This window comes from Carassius gibelio, chromosome B7, assembly GCF_023724105.1.
Source record: "Carassius gibelio isolate Cgi1373 ecotype wild population from Czech Republic chromosome B7, carGib1.2-hapl.c, whole genome shotgun sequence".
Lineage (NCBI taxonomy): Eukaryota > Metazoa > Chordata > Actinopteri > Cypriniformes > Cyprinidae > Carassius > Carassius gibelio.
In genome coordinates this window covers 32,833,641-32,857,227 of record NC_068402.1, presented here as the reverse complement: position 1 = coordinate 32,857,227, position 23,587 = coordinate 32,833,641, and the positions used below count along the sequence as shown (strand labels likewise).

Genomic DNA, 23,587 nt, shown 5'->3' with positions numbered 1-23,587 from the left:
AGTTCACACAAAGGTTATTACAAAATATTTCAGATTTTTCTTGATGTGTCCTTTTCTCTGTAATTATTTTTTCTTCTAAATGTATTCGTTTTTCTTATTCTCCGCAGAATCTTATTTTAATTGACGATTAATTCATATTTTCCTCAATTTTGGCGTTTTCATGCTGGTAGTCTATTGTAATATCACTTTAATTACCAAAATCCAGGTCCTAAATAAGATTTAAGCTACCGTACCAGCAACAATGATTTAGCAACATTAATTATTTGCTGTACTTTGTCAAGTTAGTTTATCACTTGTTATCATTTTCTTAGCCCGTTAGACAAAATTACAGAAATTGTGCATAAATTAATTAATAAAAATATGCATAAGATAGGGATATGCTGGTTTGGATGTTAACATCCTCATGTGAGCTTTCAGTCCTTCACTCAGAGATGACTAACTTTAGCTCTTTATTTTCGTCAAGTTTCATCCTGTTAAGCATCCTGTTCATTTTCCTCCTCACTACTTAAACAATCAAGCTATATTTAATGAAGCTTAAGTACTTGAGCTTGAACAGAAGATATTTCCAAAAAGTTTGGTGTAATTTTATAAAAACGACCACCCATGCATATTGTTGTTTAAGAACAACAACATTTAAAATGTACTGCGTATCAGGAACGACCGTGATGAGTACAGGGTCTTTTATTTTGAAATCTCCTCAGAGTCCGAGAGCGGAAATCATTCGCGACCAGCGAAAGGTTCACGTTACTTGCAGGAACATTGAAGAAAGGAGGAAAAGCGGGTAGCGGATATCAACACTGATTTTATTCAGAAGGGTGTCACATAATCTACATACGCTGGTATCTCAATATTCATCTCCTCCTGAAGTCTCAGACGAAGTTCGTCGTGGAAGTGAGTGAAAGAAATCAAGCTGCTATTGCTAACGAGCTAAAGGTGTTTGTCAAGCTGTTAGCTCCATTAGTTCATGTCGGTTAGCTGACGGGTAATCCTGCCGATAAGTTAATTAACGGTAATCTTGATTGATCGATTGAGACGGTGATCTGTTTACAGAATTTGAACAATAACTGCGCATCACGACTCGCCTGTGGCTCACGTTAGCGACAGAAATGAATAACATGATGTCTATTTTCGCTGTGTAGATGTGATATGAACAGCTCGACTGGTTATCATTAAATCAGTCAACGTTAGACATATTTGTGCTCTAGACAGCTGGGAGGTGATTTGTGAAATATCGAGTTCCTCCTTCCTGTTAAGGGCTGAAAACATTGAACACTGAGGCTTCTGGCCCGCAGCAGGAGGAAAGCTCAGTCAATGTCGTGAGAAGGCTTTATTTATTTATTTACTCTGTGTTTATATTTTCCCTTATTTTGCTGAATTAAACATACAGGTATACGTTAGGTGTTGTTTATTATTTCACGTTCTTTATTTTTTATTTCTATATGTTTGTTTTTTTATTATTATTTGTATTTATTATTTTTTTGGAAGGCTTTTGTGTTAGAGAATCCATTACACAGGTCTGAGACTGTGGTCTTCGGAGAAAGATGCAAGTTTAAAAGACTAGTTCACCTTAAGATGTCAATTCTATCATTGTTACTATTTCTGTAAAGCATTTTTATAGACTTAGTTGCCATTCACTTTCATTGCATCTTTTTATCTACACAATTGTGGTTGTTAGTGAAACATAAGCACCTAACACTTGAAGAAAGAAATGCCTGCTTGTTTAGATGAACGTGAGACTGAGACAGTTCTGAGTTATTATAGAATTTTCAATTTTTGGTGAGCTTTGGTCATTTAAATGCCATGCCCAGGAATGTTAAATGTATTTGCTCTGTATTATTAGATTATATTTTTTAGTGTAAATATATATGTAAATTAAGATTGTGACAGGTGGTGATTGTAGTCTTATTAGTTATAAATTGTGTGCAGATATTCAAAATTTAGGAAAACAATGCATATGGCTAATTTATGTTCGCCAATGAGTGACTGAGTAAAGGACTATTTTGCATCAAAACTATACTAAATTAGCTACCTATGAATTTTTAGTAATCATTCAAATTCACTGAGAATAGGAAAGTCCATAGCTATAATTATAATCACACAGAGGAACAATTATTTATCCAGCTGATAAAAATGCTGATTAGAATCCACCCAACTTTAAAGCCTTGTATTAGTCTCGTGTAGCCAGACCTTCAGACTGACAGTTGAAGGTCTGGAATTGATGGCAGCTTTCATTGGCTGAGGCCCGCCCATGAGTCCGTTTCACTGACATGTCCAACAACCAATCACAGTTCATTTCATTCATCGTCACGTTTCAGGGCGTGGAAATGTCACCACAATAACAGACCGGTGTGTAAAACTCTGACGTATTTGAAAGATTCTGTGCCACAAACCTTAAATATTTCACATACTTTTAAAATTCCAGTGTTTAGTTGATCCTGATATGCGCTCATCATCACAGTTGTAAACACTTTTATCTCTTTTTCTTTTTTCTTTCGTGAGGGGGTTTGGTGCCAGGTCATCTTTGTTTCTCGACAGAACGTTAAAGAACGTGGCGCACATCATCTGGAAATCCTGTGGAATTCAACCAATCTTATAAGGACTTCTACACTCCTGAAGTGTTTCCACTTTTGTGTCCCATATGCATCAGACATTTTGCTCATGGTCCTAGGGGATGACGTCTGAGGCTGAGATATATTAGTTCTGCTGTAATTATTTGATAAATAAAAATGCTATTCGAACTTCGCTATTTTTTTGTTTGCCGTAAAAAAAAAAAAAAAAAAATCCACAATAAAACCTAATTTGGTCACTTTCTGTGATTCTCCATGGAATATTTGAAGATGTCTGTAGACAAAAAATTATTCATGAATGAATAAGAACTGTGATCTTCTACAGTACTTAAAATATGCCATGGACAATCACAGAAAGAGACTGAATTCATGAACATTGTTGTGGCATCTCTCAAGCAACGACTAATTAACACTGCTAACTTGGAGAATGCAGGGAAAACTCCTCTTCTCGTGTCTGCTTTAGACCCTCTGCACAAACATCTCCGGTTCCTCAAAGAAAACATGAGAGAAGAAGTGTGAAAAAAAACTTGAACATTATCCGAGCATTTTCCTTGATGCGAGTTGCGCAGATGCAGCCGCTGCCACCAACGGTGAAGAGGATACGACAATGTCCACTCGTCGGAAAAGGGAGCCAGTTCTTCAGAGATGACTACAGAGTAGGGCTGGACAATTAATCAAAGTTATCGAAACCGAAATTTAGAACCTCTAACCTACGTAATTTTCCCATGTTGGTTATCTCATGTTAATACTTCCCCCATAAAAGCGTGTGTAGCCCACTGATCTATAATATAGAACTGGATTGCTCATGACGTCATTAAAGTGAAGCCGCCGCGCCGCCATATTGGTAATCCCTAGTGTGCGAAAAAGTTCCATTGAATTAATAGGAATTTGTATGATTTTAATGAGAAAACATCACCTAACAAGTCAGCATTTATCACTGTACATAATTACAATGCAAACACCCTAGGCATGTAAACGGTTATTTTTTTAAATGTCATGGATTTCCCCTACTTATTAAAAAGCTAAGTTCATTACAGTAGCGAGCATTATGAACATCACGGACACGACCTCAACACATATAACTACAAAGTGTTCGTTCTGAAATCTGAATTTATTCAGAGAAATAACTGACTATATACAGTACGGATTTAAGAAATAAATACAAAGCTTTATTTCCCAGATAGTAAATTAATGTTTTTTTCATTTCATTATAGAGAAATATTAACAACATAATTGTATAATTCGTTGTAATATATTAAAATCAATTTCTGATACTAATACGTTCGTTTAATAATTCCTGAATAAAGAAATAAGCCATTTTTGTGTTTGATCAGTTACCTGTGTCGTCAGCGCGCAGCAGACACACCCACCTACACAATTTAAATAAATCACTTATCCTGTCCCAAAAGACCGTAAACACTGCAGATAACATCTGAAGTAAACATTACTTTATTACACATAACATAAAAACGAGTCCCGTTTGACTGATCAGCTTCAAATCGAGTTATTTTATGACAGCGGTTTGAATGTAACTCAATGGTGCTCTCTGCTGGTAGTAATTAGTAAGATGGTGGATCGAACACTTCCGGTGGCTTCACTGCCTGTTGGCAGTTTAGAACGCGATGAGTGATCCAGTTATATATATAGATCAGTGGTGTAGCCACATGATTCTGCCAGTCAGTGGCATGAAAGCAAAACACGGGGGTGAACGCCGGTTCAACACATAGTGATGGCGCGTGAGGCTTGCTTCTTCACTAAACTTTGTCAGTTGTATTTGTTTTATGGTTTGGACGTTCAAGCGATTAGCCGATCGGATGTGTATTATATCGAGCTACCATGTTCGCACAGCTGAATTGTGGCACGAAAACTCATAGCTATGAAGATTGCACGCACAGAAGAACACAGTTGTCAGCCCTGTCCTGTAATTTATCACTAAAGTATCTTAGATTCTCAAAACTTATAATAGCATATTTATCTGCGTTTGAAGGAACTAGGTTATTTACAACCCCAGCTTCACAATAATATAGAGACGGTATGACTTATTCACACACGCAATCACTCATACTGGTACTGTTTACCTTTAATCTTTATTTATCTCTTACACCGAGTAATAATATGGAAGAAATGTTACAACATAGATAAAATAACTGCGGATAGTGTGCTTCCTATGATCATTCTTTCAATAGGAAAAAATATCCCACCTTTACTAGTCGATCTTAACCGTCTAGCTGAGGCCAGTCTATAAAGATGCTCAGGTGCGCACGCGTATCACAGACAGCAACACTGAACGACCTCTCGTTTGCAAAGTTCTCCTTTAAGTTCCTCCTGCACCTCACCGAACAAAAACAAATCGCAGTTTAAACAAACAAACATGTAAAACAAAAATAAGCAAAAAAGATTTTCTGACAGTTTAAAAGGTTCAGAGTAAAATTTTGGCTACGTTCAGTACAAAAGCCTAATTGCTGCAGGCTGCTTTATTTACGTTTTTTCTTTGTTCACTTTTTTTCTTTTTTTTTTTAGCTTTTGCTCTGTACTTTTTTTGTTTGTTTGCACACATTAAGGTTTAGTTTAGGTTTTCAGCTACAAAACACAATGTAGCGTAATGTTAAAGCTTATGTATAAGCTTGTTCAAAAAAGACTGAAACAATAAATGTAACTGAAAAATAAAGTCTGTCTCATTAAACTTAATTTAAATAAACAAATATTTAAATATTCTTTTTTTGTGAGCTCATATATTCGAATGTGATATTTGCGGAAAACGCCCATCCCTATAATCTATACAACCATTTGCACCAAGGATGATAACTATAAAGTTTTAATATTAGTTCTAATTGTAGGAGAATATATTGAACGCTACACCACAATGGCAAAGAGGAACGATTTAGCTGATGAACAATAAAACATTGACTGCCAATCCGAATCCACATGACTTTAAAGGCCTGCTCATATCAAGAATTGTAACCGTTAAAGATGAAGTTAACTATAATGGTCTCCACAGCAAAGAACAAAAACGTTTGGCTCTGGTTATGTTGTCCGCTGTTTTAGAATGCTTGAGCAATCGTGTGGATTCGAATTGGCTTTTTGTTATCGTTCATCAGCTAAAAAAAAATATATATATAATATACACATACACCTAAAAACTGGTACTAGTATAGAATTTTTTTTAATTTTTTTTGTGGCAGGTGGCAAAATTGCAGCACGTGATTGTAAACTACATCTTATTGTCTGTTGGTGTGGGAACTAATACATTTATCATAGTTGTTGTTCTTGGTTTGAATAGGCCTTTAAGTGATAGTTCGCCCAAAAATGAAAATTTGATGTTTGTCTGCTTACCCCCAGGGCATCCAAGATGTAGATGACTTTGTTTCTTCAGTAGAACACACAAAGAGATTTTTAAAACAAACCTTTCTGCAGTCTGTCAGTCTTATAATGGGTGTGAATGGGAATTACGGCTAAAACATACACAAAGAAAGCCAAATTAAAACCTGCGGCTCGTGGCGATACATTGATGTTTAAAGACACAAAATGATTGGTCTCTGCAAGAAAATGAACAGTATTTATATTGTTTTTTGTTTTTTTTTATCTCTGATGCACTGCAATGCCTGAACTAGTGATGCGCAGGTCATCTCATAACCCACGGGTCAGGTTTGGGTGGGTAAAGACATTTTCGCTTTATTTGTTGGGCGGTTAATTAAAAACTAAATAAAACAATAAATTAATGTTTCATGCAATTCCCTATAGCCTATATTAAATATTAGGGCTGTCACTTTTGTGAAAAAAACATTTTAGATTTTTAAGACATGAGGGTTCATTGAATCGATTGTAAAATCGATTTTCCGTGTAAAACAAAAAAGACGTTTCCTTTTTCAACGCCAAATAACAGATGAACATAAAGAGAGCGCTGGAAACACACAAGTCAGCAATATTTCTTATTTATTGGCATTAGAGCTGTAATCGGGCCTTAAAAGATTTCGGCACGAGCCCGAAAAATACATTTTGAGTGACAGCTTTTTAAAAGCAAGAACCCGTTTACAGTCCGACATTCAAATATGCGCCCACACACACAGCTCTTTTGCCTTTTGTCAAGAATGAGTCATTTATACATGTTTTAACATAATTTATTCATAACTAACGTAGACTAGGCCACGGAAGTTGGAATAAATTAATAAAATAAGTCCTCTGTGACATCTTAACATCTCAGCACTCTAAATAGGCATAGGCTCATTTAGCCCGTAAATAGACCAACGCACCAATAAAACGAGTCTTTTTTTAACAAATTAAATTAGGATAAATTTTAAATTAAGATGGGTATTTGGCAATAACGAAATTAAGATAAAGGCTCCGCCGGATTTGCTTCGCCACTAGCAGCTGACATTTAAAGGTCCCGTTTTACGCGCTTTTTTGAAGCTTTGATTGTGTTTACAGTGTGCAATATAACATGTGTTCATGTTTCGCGTGTAAAAAAACACAGTATTTTTCACACAATTCACCTATCTGTATACTGCTGTTTTCACTGTCACAAAAACGGGCTGATGACTTCCTTGTCCTATGAAGCCTCTCCTTCAGAAATACGTAACGGGTTCTGATTGGGCCAGCGGTTCCTGTGCTGTGATTCGACAGCAGCTGAGAGCAGGCTGCCCTCCTGGTAACCTATGCTGGTAAAGCGATTGGGCTAGAATGCACGTGCTGGAGATATATTTATAGTCACAGGAGGAGCGTTTTTACTGACGAGATGCACATGAAAACCGCAACCGCAAAGCCCTAACATCTAGTTAACAAAGCTAAACAGCGTTGCCCTTTGTGTAATAAGTTACAGAAACTGTTAAACGCACCAACTTAAATAATAAAATACACTTACCGGCTGTGGTCCATAAACAATGCCTTCTCCAGACAAAGAGGGAACTGCTCCATCTTTCAAGAATAATCTTTGTGCAAATCCAGCATTAAACTAATTGAGATTGAGAAAGTTGTCCTCAGCAAGCTGTCCTCAGCAAAATGAGCTGCACATAGTTTTACATGTGCATTATAATGTTCGGGAACCGAGTTAAACATAAATTGTAACCATTAATCTCAAAGTACAGCGTTCCTGGGAAGCACAAACAAAGATGATTGGACTCAGAGATGAAAAAAACAGCGTTTCAACAACATGGCGACAAACACAAACAGCTCTTCCCTCTCCGTCGGAGCGCAACAAGCCCACGCCCCCCTGTTTGTGAATTAATGTGGGCGGTGGTTAGTCAAAAAAACTGTTTTAGTGACGTTATTACTGCAGGAACTAGAGGGCTGTAGTCCAAACTGGTCGTTTTTTGTAGGCGAATTCTGTTAAATAAAATATCTCGCTTGGCATTGAACTTTGAGCTTTAGAATTTTATAGATATTATTTATACTCTAACAACAACATTACACACTAACTAAAGTTTAAAACATGGAATCACGAAGAAGGGGACCTTTAATAAAACAATAATGCCAACATTAGCGTCCCAATTATGCATTTAAGACTCAATGAATATTTAGTTATCATTTGAAAAACCTTTACTCACAGAGATTAGGCTAGGTATACATGTTTTTGTGGAGGAAAATGATTGAATCCACTGTAGATGTCTTCAGCGCGTTTCTGAGCTCACTCATGGTGCGTCATTATTCACTCATTATTCTCATTATAAACAGGTCAAAACTTTTCCAAACCTCAGACTTTGCTTTAGTTGCTGATGCAACCAAAACATGTTCGCCAGAGGCAAGCCTCCATTGCACCTACTCAGTATCCATTTTCACATCTTTCTCGCGCTAATCAAAACGCATCACATGACCGCTCGTTTACCTCGGGAACCGGAGCGCAAGCCCGAGCCCGCGTCAGATGATATAAATAAAGCCCGAACCTGACCAAACTCAAGATCTTCAGCCCTATTTGTCATGAAGTTTCGCACAGAATAAAAAACAGCAACAGGAGTGCAACATTCTCGAAAAAAATATATATGCAGAGGGGACTGCTGCCATAACATAAATTAAAAACATCACTGCCACCTTCATATTAGCTGCATTTATGATTTAGGCAATTCAAGGCAATAAGGCTGTGCAAGGTGGGAGTATTGCTGCCAATCTTTCACCACAAAAGCCGGTCGCTTTCAGCTGGCAATGGTGGCTTCTTTTCATAACTCAGCATCTCCTGTAAAGAGGTCGTTTTCGACGTCACTGGGTCAGGCGCGTATTTGCTGGTATTTTCTGTCTAGCTTTCGCAATGCATACTGCACTTTTGGAATTCTTTCTTTATTTTCTTTTTCTGCTTGTTTGTGAGTTTTTAATTGTGTAATTATTTAAAAAAAAAATAATAGTGTACAAATTTGGTTAAAATTCCCCTATTTTCATTTCGAAACTTGTTTTGGTTGGTCCGATCAATTGTGCAATCGATTTTCGAACAAAAAGTGACAGCCCTATTAAATATCTATCTTTATCAAATTACAATACGGAGGCCTACTTCGCAATGTAACTTGGGTGATGTCCCCGATGCTTGGGTCATCTCATAACCCGTGGATAAAAACCTAAATAAATACTATTCAGTTTTTTGCAGACTGATTGTTTTGTGTCTTTACACATCAATGTATTGTCACAAGCCACAGGGTTTAATTTGATTTCGTTTGTGTATGTTTTTTTTTGTGTGTATGTTTTAGCTGTGGTTCCCATCCACTTGCATTATATGATTGAGAGACTGCAACAGTTTGTTTTAAAAATCTCTGTTTGTGATCTACTGAAGAAACAATGTCATCTACATCTAGGAATGCCCTGGGGGTAAGCAGATAAAATAAAATTATCATTTTTGGGTGAACTATCCCTTTATGTGAACGTATAAGTTTCTGTTTTGTATTGAGATTCAAGAATTTTGTCTTGTCAATATTGAAGACTTTCTCCTTGGTGATCACCCTTTAAGCACAGAGTGTGCAGTCTTACTCGGGGGTTCTGGGAAGCATTTCCTCACTGCTTGTGTCACAATAGGAATCCCTCCCTGATGCCCGACTTCCTCCCGAGCTAATCTCTTTTCAAAAGGTTAATGATTTGAGATGAGACATCTAATGGATACAGCATATTGCATTAGTGCTGCATCACCGATAATCACAAATAATGATGCCATGGGCTTTAGAAATACGTCAAGATGTATGCACTTTTGTGGGCTTATATTTAGTATAATTCCCACCACCAATGTTTAGCATGGCTGTGATGCGGTTGACATTAGGAACAATAGTTCTGTGTGTGATTATAGGTCATTTAGGAGCACTTAAGTCCCTTTGTTTGGGCTTGATTCATCAAAGTGAACTTCTCTTATTCTTCTTCTAGGTAGGTCTTGCAGTTTTGTTGTCATGATTTTTTTTTTGTTGGGTTTTATGTGGCCACAGCTGCCCTTGATTGTACCTGATTGCTTGTACGAGCAATAACTTGGTGTTGCGCTGATTTTTGTTGTTCTCAGATCTATTTAGTTTAAGTTTTTAAGTGACCCATATCTGTCATCCGTGAACAGACCTGCACGTCCACATCAATAAAAAACAACAACATCGTGTGCTCTGCCTGCATGCACACGTAAAGACAAAAAGCACTGTATTTGCTGGATAACCCCTCATGTAATGCAAATTATAAACCTAATATTAATGCACCAAATCATTTTTTTTAACCAAAAACACGGTTTAAGTTATTAAAATCAGGTTAATGGGTTTAAGTGTACATTTTCAGTAAATTTTACTCAGTGTGCTGTTTGTGTTTTGTCCTCAGGTGATAAATTAACACAATCATAGCAAAGTTCATTGGCAAAATGGCAACAAGCTGACTCAATATTTCATCTACAGAAATTGCAAGGTTCTACTTTAGCATCCTTTTTGTTCACAGTGATGTTTGTTCACACCTTTTGAGATGTTAATCTTTCATAGCTTATCGTTTTTTTGTGTACAAAATAGACGCTAACCGTGTCGGAAATAAGTTTATTGCAGGAGCAATGATTAGATGTTGCCATTTGATTCATAATTCTGTCTGAAACTGAAAATAATGTTTTGCTGTTTTGCCCTAACATTATGGCTTCCAGGCTTCGTGTAAAATTGTTTCTTATTCCATATGCTTTATCTTAAAACATTTTGAAGTTTTAGTCTTATTGTGGACAACTCATCTGTGCACAGATTTTGTTTTTAAATAATTTTTTATCAAAATGTAATGCCTCCAAAAAGATAATGGTTAGAAAACCATTACAAAGTAAATTTGTATTGTTATTGACACAATGTAGGTCAGACTTGTTATTATACAAAAAGGTTAAATATTGGCAAATATATTAAGCATCATACATTTGCTTTCACTGTCTTCCAAATATGATGTTGACTGATTGTGTAATTAGAACGGAAATTGGCTGATTTCTATCTGTAGCTGACCAATTAATCCACCCTTGGATGAAGCCTGTTTCCGAAAAAATGTCCACTAGTAAAATGTAGTTTCATTAGATGTGGTGCTATAGATTTTCCAGAGGTGAACAGTGGTTAATTTGAATATAATTGCGGTTTTGCCATTCACAGTGAAATATTTCAGCTTTTGTGAATTTGTTTTAGTAAGAAAGCAGGTGATTTCATAAAGATTTAGTGAAGTAATGTACTTTTCAAACACTGTTATTGTTTCAGAGATCTAAAGGTCTTTCCACACTGGGTGCGATGCAAAAAAATGAGACGAATCGCCTACAAACTGGGCTTTCATAGCAAACGTGAAATGATATAGAAATTAAATAGTTTGCCTTCTGGTAATTCATAATTCATGCCTTTATGCTAGGTGCCACCAACCAACAAAGCATTTTTCCTTAGATGACAATTTTCAATTGTGATCTATAGTTGATTTTGATTAATAACAAGGCACATGCACATCTTTGTATGTTTAATTACACTACACTGCTAATATTTGTCAGAAACATCCATTATTGCTATAAACATACCATGCGCTGCATATAAAACGCATACAGTAAATATATTGTCATAATCATATGTCTACTGGCTTTCATATTTCATGCGCTGACTCATTGCGCACGTGGAAGAAAACGGATGGTGAATCGGAACGTTTGCTTTTTCGCGCTCCATGTGGAAAGGCCTTAATGGTGTTCAAAACATACTCAGATCGAATGTTTCCTTCCCTCAGTGTGCTGGCAGCAGTGAATGGTTCAGCGGCAGCGGTGCCAACAGCAGTCGTCCCATGAGTTTTCATTTGGCCTGAGCTGTCTGCTTTGGGCTCAGGCCTGGTTCGTCTGGATCTCTGTGCCTCCGGCGCCGCAGTCATGGATCACCCCAGAGAGAAGGAGGGCGAGAGGCCGGCCAGGAGCAGTAAAGTGGCCCAGGGGCGCAGCGGGCACTCACGGCCCTCCAGCTCCTCCTCGTCCTCTGGGGTCCTTATGGTTGGACCGAACTTCAGAGTTGGCAAGAAGATCGGCTGTGGCAACTTTGGAGAGTTGAAGCTCGGTAAGAGGAGCCATTCATGTACTATCTGTTCACAAAAGTCTCCATGGAGCAACTAGGGGTGAAGTTCTTTGCTTAAAGGTGCCAAGCAGGAGTGAATCTCAGGAGCTCTGGTGTTCTTGGGTTGTTAGCCAATCCACTGGGGAACGTTGACTTGGGGAACAAGTTGTATTGCAAAAATAGCATTTTCAGCAAGTTTTCTTAGAACTTGCCTCAATGATCTGTTAGTAGAACAAACAGATTGGATGGGACCTGTTTGGGGTTGTGATGTTCAGTTGGTCACCCTTTGTCTGTTTTTCTTTTTAGGAAAGAATCTCTATACAAATGAGTACGTTGCAATAAAATTGGTAAGTATACTTATTATTTTCTACGAAGTAATTATAACAGCATAGGCTGGTGTTCTGTTAGTGTTTTGTTTTTACGTGTAGTTGTAATGTCTAGGCATGTCTGTAGATCTGGAATCAAACTCTAAAGGCTGGATTTGTTCAAAGAAATCAACTCCAACTGCTTGTATTTTAGACAGAAGTTTAAGGAACATTAAGTGTGTGTTTCTGGCTGGAATATTTGTTTATTGTAAATAAATGAAAGAGTTGTTTTCCTGACACTCCTAAAGGAACCTGTGAAATCGAGGGCCCCACAGCTACATTTGGAGTACCGGTTCTACAAAACATTAGGCAGTTCAGGTAAGATTATAATCAGCACCAGCACTGCTGTATGCTGCATTTTCTCCTTTGTTTGCTTGGATAATATTCATTTCACGTGTTTTCATGTGCTGTGTTTTATAGTTTTGCATTCACATCCGTGTGTTTGCTCAATGTATCTCATCTACCTTTAGCCTTAATCTTCATATTCCGGTGCGTGACTTTGTTTATTCCTGCGCTAAGGCTTTGTGATGGGGATTTACCATTATCTTTTTTTTTTTTTTTGCTTTTAAACCTGCAGTTTCCAAGCAAGTTTTGTGAAGATGTTTCCTTTGTATTGGATTGAGGATTATTTTCCCCTCTGGAGTATTTGACATGTTGAGTCATAGCTTCAGTTTTGTTTGTTTTACTACTGCACCTAGGTGTGTGTGTCTGTGTGTGTGTGTGTGTGTGTGTGTGTGTGTGTATATATATATATATATATAACAGAAAACTTGTCGGCAATGATCAGATTATGTTAAAAGATATTTTGTCCCTCTGACAAAGAATTTCTTCAGCTTTTTTCCATTGTATATTTGTCCATTGTATATTTGTAAAATGTCAAACCCATTGTGGTGGTGTTCCTTAAAATTTTGCTGCCTTTTGTAGGCTATTTGTACTTCATTGTCTTTTTCCCATATCAATTTTAAAGTTGGTGTAAGGCACAAAGTGGGAAGAAATAAGTAGAGTTTCCATTCATGCATTTTCATGCAAATTTTAAAGTGTTGAAATGACAATATATTTTCCTATGATGGAAACACATTTACTAAATAAGTCATATAAGAATAATTATGTGATAGAAAATATAATTGAAATAATTTGTTACTACGAGTGCTTCATATATTGTAATGAATGTAAAAAAAAAAAAAAAAAATATATATATATATATATATATATATATATATATATATATATATATATATATATATATATGAAATTATTATATTTTTTTTATATAAAAAAGATAAACCACAACAGTAGATACAATTTCCATTTGTATTTAACATTTTCCCCCAAATTTCAGATTTTTAGGTAGAGTTTGTTGGATGGAAATGCTTTTTTTCCCAGTATAAAAGTGTTCTGCATAGCTTAAATCTGTAACTTGAATGGAAAAATGTGTTTCTGTTGGGCAGTACAGTGTGTTTTGTGCTGGTATTATTGGTTTAGTAATTTCAGACTCGACAATTCCTGCCGGCCCGAGAGTCACTAACCGTTAGGCCACGACTTCCCCGTAAATTGTGTAAATGTATGCCATTTTGACCTCAAAGCTAATAGACTGCTCTGCTATAATTCAGAGATCGCTCTGTGATTTTTGGGTTGGTTTGCTTTTAAATCAGGACACCATATTGAAGTAAGACTCAAACTAGTGGTAAAGCATTTGTCTGCTTGTGCAGTAGCCGCTTCATGCTGCACTTTGATTCAGGAAGTGGCGGCTGGGTTGTCACAGAGCAGTGCGGTGATGGTGTTGTCCCTGTAACACAATGCTCTGTTCAAAGTCTGGATGATGACAGGACAGGAGGTGTGGCCTCGGACTCCACTCCTTGAGATTCACACACAGCCGTTCCTCAGTCAACATTTTCATACTGAGTGTATTAGCATAAGAAATATATTCAGCAGCAGCAGGGTCAGCAAGATGGTACCTGGTCATGTATAGCCAGTTTTGTGTGTTTGCATTTCATAAATAGCTAGTTAGCTAGAAATGTCATTGTTATCTGAGGGGAATTCAGATTTGGGTGTCACTCATTTCAAAGGGTTCATGCTAACAGAGCTAATTTAAGGAACAGATTTTGAGTAATGGTGCATATTGTTCTCATACTGGTTTCTAAGCACAGACAAATTTTACAGAACATCCCATTAAAATGAAATTGAGATTTTAAAATGCGCTCATATGATGCCAATCACTGTTTGAAAATTGTTCTTATTTTGGCTGGAATGAATTCTGACATTCCTGTCATTTTACTTAATAAAAATGTAATTACGGTATGCAGTGACATAATTCGCAGTATCTGCAGTTTTTAATCCGTTGAAAAGAGCTGGGAATATTTTTTTCTTTTTTCAGTTTTTTTTTTTTTTTTTTGATTAATATTAAGTTCACAAGAACAGCAGCATTTGTTAACATTATTGTAATGGTCACTGTCGGATTATTTATTTCCTAGAAGTAGTGATTTATAGGGAAAAAAAGAACACAAGTACCACATAGCACATTTATTATCAGTGATATTTACAGCTTACTTGATACATTTACACCTCAGACAATCGCAAACATCAATGACGGGGTATAACACATTTAAAATATTTACGCCAGAAAAGATATTAATGAACATAAGTTAGTCACATACATAAAAACAAGCATGCTTTGTATGTAGGCCTATACAATCCAAAAACGAGTTATGAACATTGCTATATTCGTGAACAGAGAATAGCCTATCACAGTAAATTCATTCTTACTGACATTAGACTAGCAACATTATAACTCCTATTAGGCTATTACTTCTATATCGAATTGCTGTCTATGTTATAGAACATAAAAAATAAATAAAAATAAAAAGCATCCTAGCATTGTGACACATTTAGAATTTAGATTATGTGAATGAAACTTCATAAAGTTTCACTTGATTATACATTAAGTCAGTGATTATAATTTGGAAAATGTGTACCAGTTATGTGAAAACCAATACGAGTAGATTAATAAAATAAAGACTTACACGTTTATGATCTCTGCTGGATCAAGCCAACCCATTCTTTTTTCCACAAAATACAAAAACAATCCGGGTTTGTCGACCCCAAAAGGTTTAGCAGCACATAAAACAAAAATTTTATTCAAATTCTAAATTTATTGTAGCTAGTGGTTCACCGATATTTTGGCTGATATTTGGCATTTTGGCAAAAGAAACTGAGTATGCTGTGTAATCATTTAAGGCATGAAGTTTCCATAAAGTTGATTAAAGCTGCCTTAAAGCTATTTATGGAATTATATGAGTCCGATTTAGAACATGTCCTGAAGCGCAGTGATTTTTCAAAACTGTCCTGGAGCAGCCCAGCACTGTCTCTAAAGCCGCGTTTTTTAACCCAGGAACTAGGGACTTTGGTGTGGTACTTGGTGTGTTTCCACCGCAGGAACCAGGAACTAAATAAAGTTCTGGGTAAAAAAATTCCCCTCAGAAAGTCCCTGCTGGCGAGGTGGTACTTTTTCAAAGTTTGGGAACTTTCGGGGGCTGGACTTTGGCGCTAAACATTCTGATTGGTTGAATCCTCGCAGCATTGGTTGAGTTCAACCACCATTTATTCGGATCAACATTTTCAAAATATTACTGTTATTGTGTCATGAAATGTAATTTTAAAAGTATTTCAGGTGAGAATGTAGTTGTTTAAAAATCAAATCTGTTGTTTATTTATAAAGACAGTGCCTATTTAAAAATGTGTTTCGCCGATCTCTGAGACGGTGAGCTCCACTCGATCAGCGGGAGCTCAGTCCTCATGTATCCGCCGAGAAGCAGCCTCTCCTGGGATAGACCTTCTGTGCCGCTGGCTCTGATGTCTCTGTAGTGGTTAAACATAAAATATAATTCAGCTGTGGGGTAAATCTAACAGGTTTTCTTTGGTCTGTATTCAATTTATCTATATGTTAAAATGAAAATAAAAAAGGCAAGTCTATATAATATTTCGTTTCATTGTAATGGCTGCATATACACATATCCCTGAACTAAGTACATTTCTGCAGCTGTTATTATGCTTAAATGAAAACCAAAGGATGCAGAGGTATTTGATATCCTATTTCGTTTTATTGTAAATATACAGTAAGGAAAATTGCAGTAGCCAAGACGAGCTGACTGAAGTTATCAAGTACGCTGCTGTTTATAGATTTACCGGACTTGCGTCGTCGCAGACATCACACTCACCCGGCGAATGCACAAAGTCTGAACTAACTACTGATGATGCACGTCCAAAATCAGCTTACTGTTTTCTTTTTTTTAATTTTTTTTTTATCAGCGGTACTTTGTATTGAGAAACGCGCGTGGACGTATGTCACCAGTCATTTGCCTAATCTTCCCGGTACTTTACACCGCGGTGGAAATGCAGAAAGCAACAGGTCTGGGGGGAAAAAAGTTCCTGGGAAAAAAAGTTCCTGGTAAAAATGTTCTGGGTAATTTCGGTGGAAATGCGGCATAACAGACCCGATCAGCTCGTCAGCTCATTATAGAGACTTTAAGACCTGAAGTGGGTCAGAAAAGGTAAAGAGTTGTGAGAAAAGAAAATGCGCCTTCGATAGTGAACGCGAAATTGCATAGCTTATCAGTGATCTACGGCTCTGTCTATTAAATGTTGCTCCATTTGAAAGCAGGTGATGGTGATTTAACTGTAATCACGGAACCAGATTTACTGACTAGATCATATTTACATTTACATTTATTCATTTAGCTGACGCTTTTATCCAAAACGACTTACAATTGCTATATCTGTCAGAGCTCTGGAGCAACTAGGGGTTAAGTGTCTTGCTCAGGGACACATTGGTGTCTCACAGTGGATTCGAACCTGGGTCTCTTACACTAAAGGCATGTGTCTTATCCACTGCACTAACACCACCCCCATATCATTAGATATATTGCCCAGCCCTAATTTGAAGATTGAATGTGAAATTATTGCAATATAAAAGTATATTTAAAAGCTTTAATGTTCACAATTAATCGCTAACGTTCATTACTGTGAACTCTTTAATCATGTCTGCAATCCCCTGAATCAATTCATAAATTAGGATAATGTTAAGTTAGTGGCAATAATTCTCCTAATGTAGGTGTACTTAGGGCCAGTTCAAATAATGCGAGACGAGGACAGTGGAATGTGGAAAAAACAAAAGGTTTATATAGATGTGTAGATTAGGTTATATAGATAAAATATGGAAAAGTAGCACAGTGTTTGAGAAAAAAAAAAAAAAAACATTCTGTGCAAATGGCTGCTGAAAGCCCAGCTTTGCCAGCACAGGAATACATTTACTTTACATAACTTGTATTAAAATAGAAAATATTTCAATTGTAATTGTTTTGCACTCTGTTTTACTGTATTTTTTTATCAAACAAATGCAAGCTTGGTTAGCATGAAAAAATTGTAACACTCCCAAACATTTAAACCGAAACATCCATACCAACCAAAATTCACTGTCTAATTAATAATGAGATGTTATTATATTAAAAGTGCAATATTTACCATGCAAGTGTTTTACAATATTCAATACTGTATTGAGTAGAAGTAATAGATCATAGATTTTTCAATTTGGAGGACAAAAAAACTATCACCAGTTATTCAGGATTTTTGGTATTTGTATAAAAAAAAGAAGTATAGTAAACATGTGCACTTCTTACATTGGAAGTGGAAGTCAAGCGGATGTGTTTTTAATGATATATGTCGTTCAGGGGTGTGTTGGACCAGAGGAGACCGGAAAAGGGTGGCAGCAGCAGCTCTTCAATAATTCAGCACGCAGCACAGCGAGTGTCTATACGAGTGTCTCAGTAAAGCTGTGTGTTAGCCTATGTATCTGCTGCTCTGCTGGTTTAAGAAGGATGTCTGTGCAATTGGTTTGAGTCTTTCTGCTGTCTATAGTTCTTCCTGTGCTGTATCTGGGACAGTATGCAGGCCGTGCGGCTCTGTACATGTCCCACAGCAGGGTTTGTGTCTCAGTGATGAATCAGCACTTCAGGAAAGGTGGCACTCTGACCACAAGCGTTTCCAGGATGTTCACTTAGTGCTGTTATCATATGACGTCTGTAAAGCAGTCCGCTGATTAAACTGCCTGGCAGCCTGGCTTGTGTAACTCTACACCGGTGCCTTGCTCAGCTCCTTGAGCAATACCGAATCAGCAGGGTCCCACATAAACTCTGAAGCCCTGACCCCTCACAGAGGCTGCTGGGACAATTTGCAGTCTTTGTTTTGTTAAAGTAACCTGTGTGACTGCACCTTAATAATAAAAATTTGTAATCAATGTTACGATTGCAAGGGAATTTATTAGGAGTGGTATTTTTTTTTTTTTTTTGTATTTAACTTGGCAAGCAATAAATAAAAAAATTATATTAACACTTTTTTTTTTTACTTATTCCACCTCTGTTTGAAATATTTTGATATTAATATGGTGCTCCAATATAAAACCCAACATTGAAATATGTATTCTAATATATATTTAAAATAATTTTAAAATGTATAACAGTTTCCTCACAAATATTGCACAGCAAATACTGTCTTCAGCATTGATAATAATAAGAACCATTATTAATTCAGCACCAACAATAATTCAATACCATATCAGCATAATAGAATTAATTTAGAAGGATCATTTGACAGACTGGAGAACCTAATGGTGCTGAAAGTTATAAAATGATATTAATTATTATTATTTTTTTAATTAATTTAAAAAAAAAATATTTTTAACAATATATATGTTTCACTGTAATTTCACCAAATAAATAGTCTTGGTTAGAATAAGAGACTCCTTTCAAAAATATTAAAAACTTAAAGCGATACTCCACCCCAAAATTTTTGTCATGTTGTTCCAAACCCGTTAAAAAAAAGCTTTGTTCATCTTTGGAACACAATTTAAGATATTTTGGATGAAAACCGGGAGGCTTGTGACTGTCCCATAGACTGCCAAGTAAAAATACACTGTCAAGGTCCAGAAAAGTATGAAAGCGTCGTCAGAATAGTCCATCTGTCATCAGTGGTGAATGAACACTTTCTCTCCACAACACCATAGTGCCATTTTGGAGAATATGAGCTGAACGCAGACAGCTTACGCTCTTCTGTGTCAGCTGTGACACAAGGATGCGCTGTTTTCTTTCAAATCAAAGCATTAATACATTTAGTAAACATATCCTTGTGTCCTGGTTGACACAGAAGAGTGTAAGCTGCCTGCGTTTAGCTCATATTCTTCAAAATTGTGCTACATTGATGTGGAAAGACACAAAGGAGACAAATCATTGAATAAACTCATTAATTTTGTTTTATTCCCGTGCAAAAAGTACTTGCATCGCTTCATAATGTTACGGTTGAACCACTGATGGCAGATGGACTATTCTTACGCTGCTTTAATACTTTTCTGGACCTTGACAGTGCATTTTATTTGGCAGTCAATGGGACCGTCACAAGCCTCCCGGTTTTCATCAAAATATCTTAAATTGTATTCCGAAGACGAACAAAGCTTTTACAGGTTTGGAACGACATGGGGGTTTGTGATTAATGACAAAATTTTCATTTTTGGGGTGGAGTATACCTTTAATGTTAATATTTATGTAATATATTATATTTTATCATATTATATTATACTATGGGACTTATTAAATGAGTACCATGTGACATCCACACATATTTAATCTAGAATCAGTCCTTTTCTTGGGGAGCTTGTTTGTTTGTTAGACCCCACAAAGAAAGGACCAAATGAAGTGAGGCGCTGGGAAGCGGTGACTGTAGCATAAAATCCTGAGGATGTGCTTCCCTCTTATGTCCTCTACTGTGCAACTTGACCCCTGAGGTCTACCCTCCCCTAGACATGACATCAAGCTCTTTCATGCTGTCTTTCCCCTTATTTCTGTCCATTATGGGTGCTGGACAGATTCTGCATGTTCTAGGACTCTTGAAACTGGATGTAGCTGATTGCGCCTTTGTGACTTTTTTGCTCTAAGATTCAATTTTGGTTAACAGAGACACGGTGTGATTACAAAATCATTCCCAATTCATCGAGATTATTCATCAGTGGCATAGGAGCACCAACCTCCACCCTTTTTAAGTAATGTGAATTAGGTCTCTAATGACTAATTGCTAGATATCAATAATGAAATTAGTCTAGAAGTTTCATTATCAATTAGCACAGTCTTTGTGCACGTCTAATGTCATTGAGAACAATTTTTTTTTTTTTTTTAAATGCCTTAAAGGAAAATATGTAAGATTTTTGTAGTCAGATATCCAACAACTACTTGCACGGTGTGGTATATTTCATGCAGTTGTGGGTTTGTTATCCCAAAAGTTCCCAAAATCCAGATAAATGAATTTTTAAATAATGACTTGTCCCTGGTCATTGTTGCTTATCAATGATGTAATATTCACATGTCCTCAATTTCTGCTTGTAGCCTTTAAAGTCATAGAAATGAATAAAATCTCAAAGTAATGAACATTTTCATAGTCAGTGTAAATATATTTCAATATACTCAGGTCAAACTGCATTTGATTATCATTCATTTATTATTGTAGTAAACTATCATAATTGACCTACAAGACATTTTGCTGTTATGAGCAAACATTTCAGAAAACTATTCAAAGTAAACCAGTTCACACTTAAAGGTCCAGTTCTCACTATTAACTATGATTTTAGCCTCAAAGTCCTAATTACTGCTAATTAATAGTTAATAAGGCAGTTGTTAAGTTTATGTGTGTAAGATTAAGGATGAAGAATTTTTGCTTTAAGTATTAATAAAAAGCCAATAATCTAGTAATATGAATGTTATTAAGCAACTAGTTTATATTGTGAATTGGTCACTATACTAAAGTGTTACCGTGAACTATTGTAGAAAGTTTATTTGAGGATGTAAAGTTGATAAAAAAAAAATTAAAAATTAAAAATCCTTCTAAATTAAGCAAAGTTACACTTTGTAAAAAATATGTTCTTGTTTTAACCTCTTATAGATTTACAAATTAAAAATATTGAATTGTAACTACAACTAAAATATATTAAATGTTTGTTGAAAACTCTAAATATTTGTTTCAGTTTTGTGGGTGTGGTCTGTGAAAATATAAAACTGATCTGCTAGCCTGGTGCCAACAGAACAACAACATCCTTTTTGCGAATATCTATAAAATGATTAACAGTCCTTATCCAGTAATCCAGATATCCATGAATGATTGCGAATCATGCATTTATTGCTCAAAGTGTGCAAAACCTGAATTTAATGTGGCTGATCGGCATTTACCTGTGATCTCATGATCCTGCTTACAATTCTAGTACAATTAATGATTAAAAATCAAATAAAAATCTTATGCATTTTTGAGCATCATTGCAGAATAATATGAGAAAGCATCAAGATTTCCCAGTAAATCGAATTTCCCCTAGCTATAGTACAAAGAGCATCTCAGAAGTGTAGCCTCAGTGGAGTACGTGTCTGCAGGGTGGGCTGACTCCACTGGGCCCACCCGCTGAGCCCAGCTCATGCTTTATGGATGGGGGGGATGGGGTGATGAAGGCTGGAGAGTCTCGACCACGTCTTTGTGATTCTCACCTTTCTCTTTCTGCACAGCTTGTTGGGATGGTTTATAATGTTTGGTTCATGATGGCATATGACGAGACAATATGAAGTGCATTATTTAAAATGGATTGATACAGTCTCCGTTTGTTCTTGGCTGTTGTGGTTTTTCTTTTGTTAGGAATCCAGTAGAGCCTATAATGCACAAAGCCTTGTATATGCAATAAAGAAATCTATTTACATAACAGGCTTTGTCAGTTGGCTAGATGTCTTGCCTAGAGATTCCGATCTTCCTTTGAGCTTGAGCTCAGGTATGTCCTTTTGTGACCTTATGTTGTCATCCACAAGCGCATTTGTACCAAATAATTTAAATGCCGTTCACTCCTTATCAGTCGTAATTCTTAAAATCTTCGCTTTTGTTAAACACAGTGTTTCCACTGGTTATGTTTTCTGAAGACCATGTTCTGGAGATTGTTTTAGTGATATCTGATTTAAAAACTAAATGTTATTTCCTGAATTAGCGGCTTGTTTATTGAATTGTACTGGAGTGTGTTTTCCAAAAGCAGCGTTAAAAAAACTACAAGCACAAGGTTTAACAATTTGGTGAATACACACCTCCAAACAAACAATCGCAAACAGCATAGCAAAGTTCTGTGCTTGAAGTTAGAAGCTTAATTTTTTTGCATTATATTTAGACTTCAATTGATCATGCACTTGAGCAAAATAAGCAATCAAACAAAATTATTTAATTTGTATATAACCTTAATTCAAGTTGATAAGTTATTATTATTTTGTAAAACATTTTTTTGTGCAGATTATCTTGGTGGACTAAACGAATAACCAATTAATAGTTTCCCACATTTTATATACATATTTTTGCCTTGCCACGAAATGCAACACAAGTCTTTGGATGAAAGATGCGTTTTATCGCTTTCCTACTGATAAGGAGACTCTGGGTTCGCACCATAAGGTAAACTCGTATGATTATTCCATGTAAACACCACAGTTTTTACATAAAGTAATGAAACTTCAACGATGCATAGTGCTTAAAGCTACGTTAAAATTAAATGTTTACGACCACATGACGCTGTTACGAAGCATATAGATTAAAGATTTTCTAGAAGCAAGGCTAAAATAAAATTGTGTACCCACCCTAACAAAATGATAGCTGAAATGTGGTACTTAATTCACCAATATAAGTTTAATCTTACCATATCCAAAATTCTGCTCACTTTGCTGTTTTTTAATAGATTAAATGCACTAGAATTTTATTCAATACTACATTGAGACAGTATTTTAATTATAATATTCATATTAATCAAGGATTTATTGACTTTTAATGCATCTTATTTCGTATGTACTTTAAATGTACAGAAATACGTGCTTTCATATATGCTTTAGTTATGATTATTTAATTTAATCACTACTTGCCACTACCATCTGGGGTGGCCAGTCAAATTTCAGGGTGGGGCGGTGCCACCCCTGGCCACCACTTAGACACGCCCTTGGTTGAAGGTGAGCGACCATAGTGTAGTTTGTTTATAGCGAACGTTTAGCTTTTAAATTCTGGCACTTTTATTTAGGCTTCAAAATTGATAAAAGTTATTATTATTTTGTGAAACATTCTTTTGTAAAGATTCTTTCATAAACTAGTTGAACAGCTT

The 23,587-nt window shown here is 36.1% G+C and overlaps 1 protein-coding gene across 8 annotated transcripts in view; it reads left to right on the top strand.

Annotated features, from left to right (window-relative positions):
• Positions 1 to 662: 662 nt before the first annotated feature.
• Positions 663 to 23,587, top strand: part of LOC127961498 (casein kinase I) — a 52,283-nt gene continuing 29,358 nt past the window's right edge. For 5 of the 8 annotated variants that reach the window (XM_052560647.1, XM_052560645.1, XM_052560641.1 and 2 more), the window contains exons 1-4: positions 694 to 891; positions 11,715 to 12,031; positions 12,335 to 12,375; positions 12,642 to 12,711. In XM_052560647.1, the coding sequence (XP_052416607.1) occupies positions 11,851 to 12,031; positions 12,335 to 12,375; positions 12,642 to 12,711 (292 nt within the window). In that variant the 5' untranslated portion in view covers positions 694 to 891; positions 11,715 to 11,850. Of the gene's footprint in view, positions 892 to 11,714; positions 12,032 to 12,334; positions 12,376 to 12,641; positions 12,712 to 23,587 lie in introns of all 8 variants that reach the window. The other 3 variants (XM_052560646.1, XM_052560642.1, XM_052560643.1) reach the window with 2 other exon arrangements.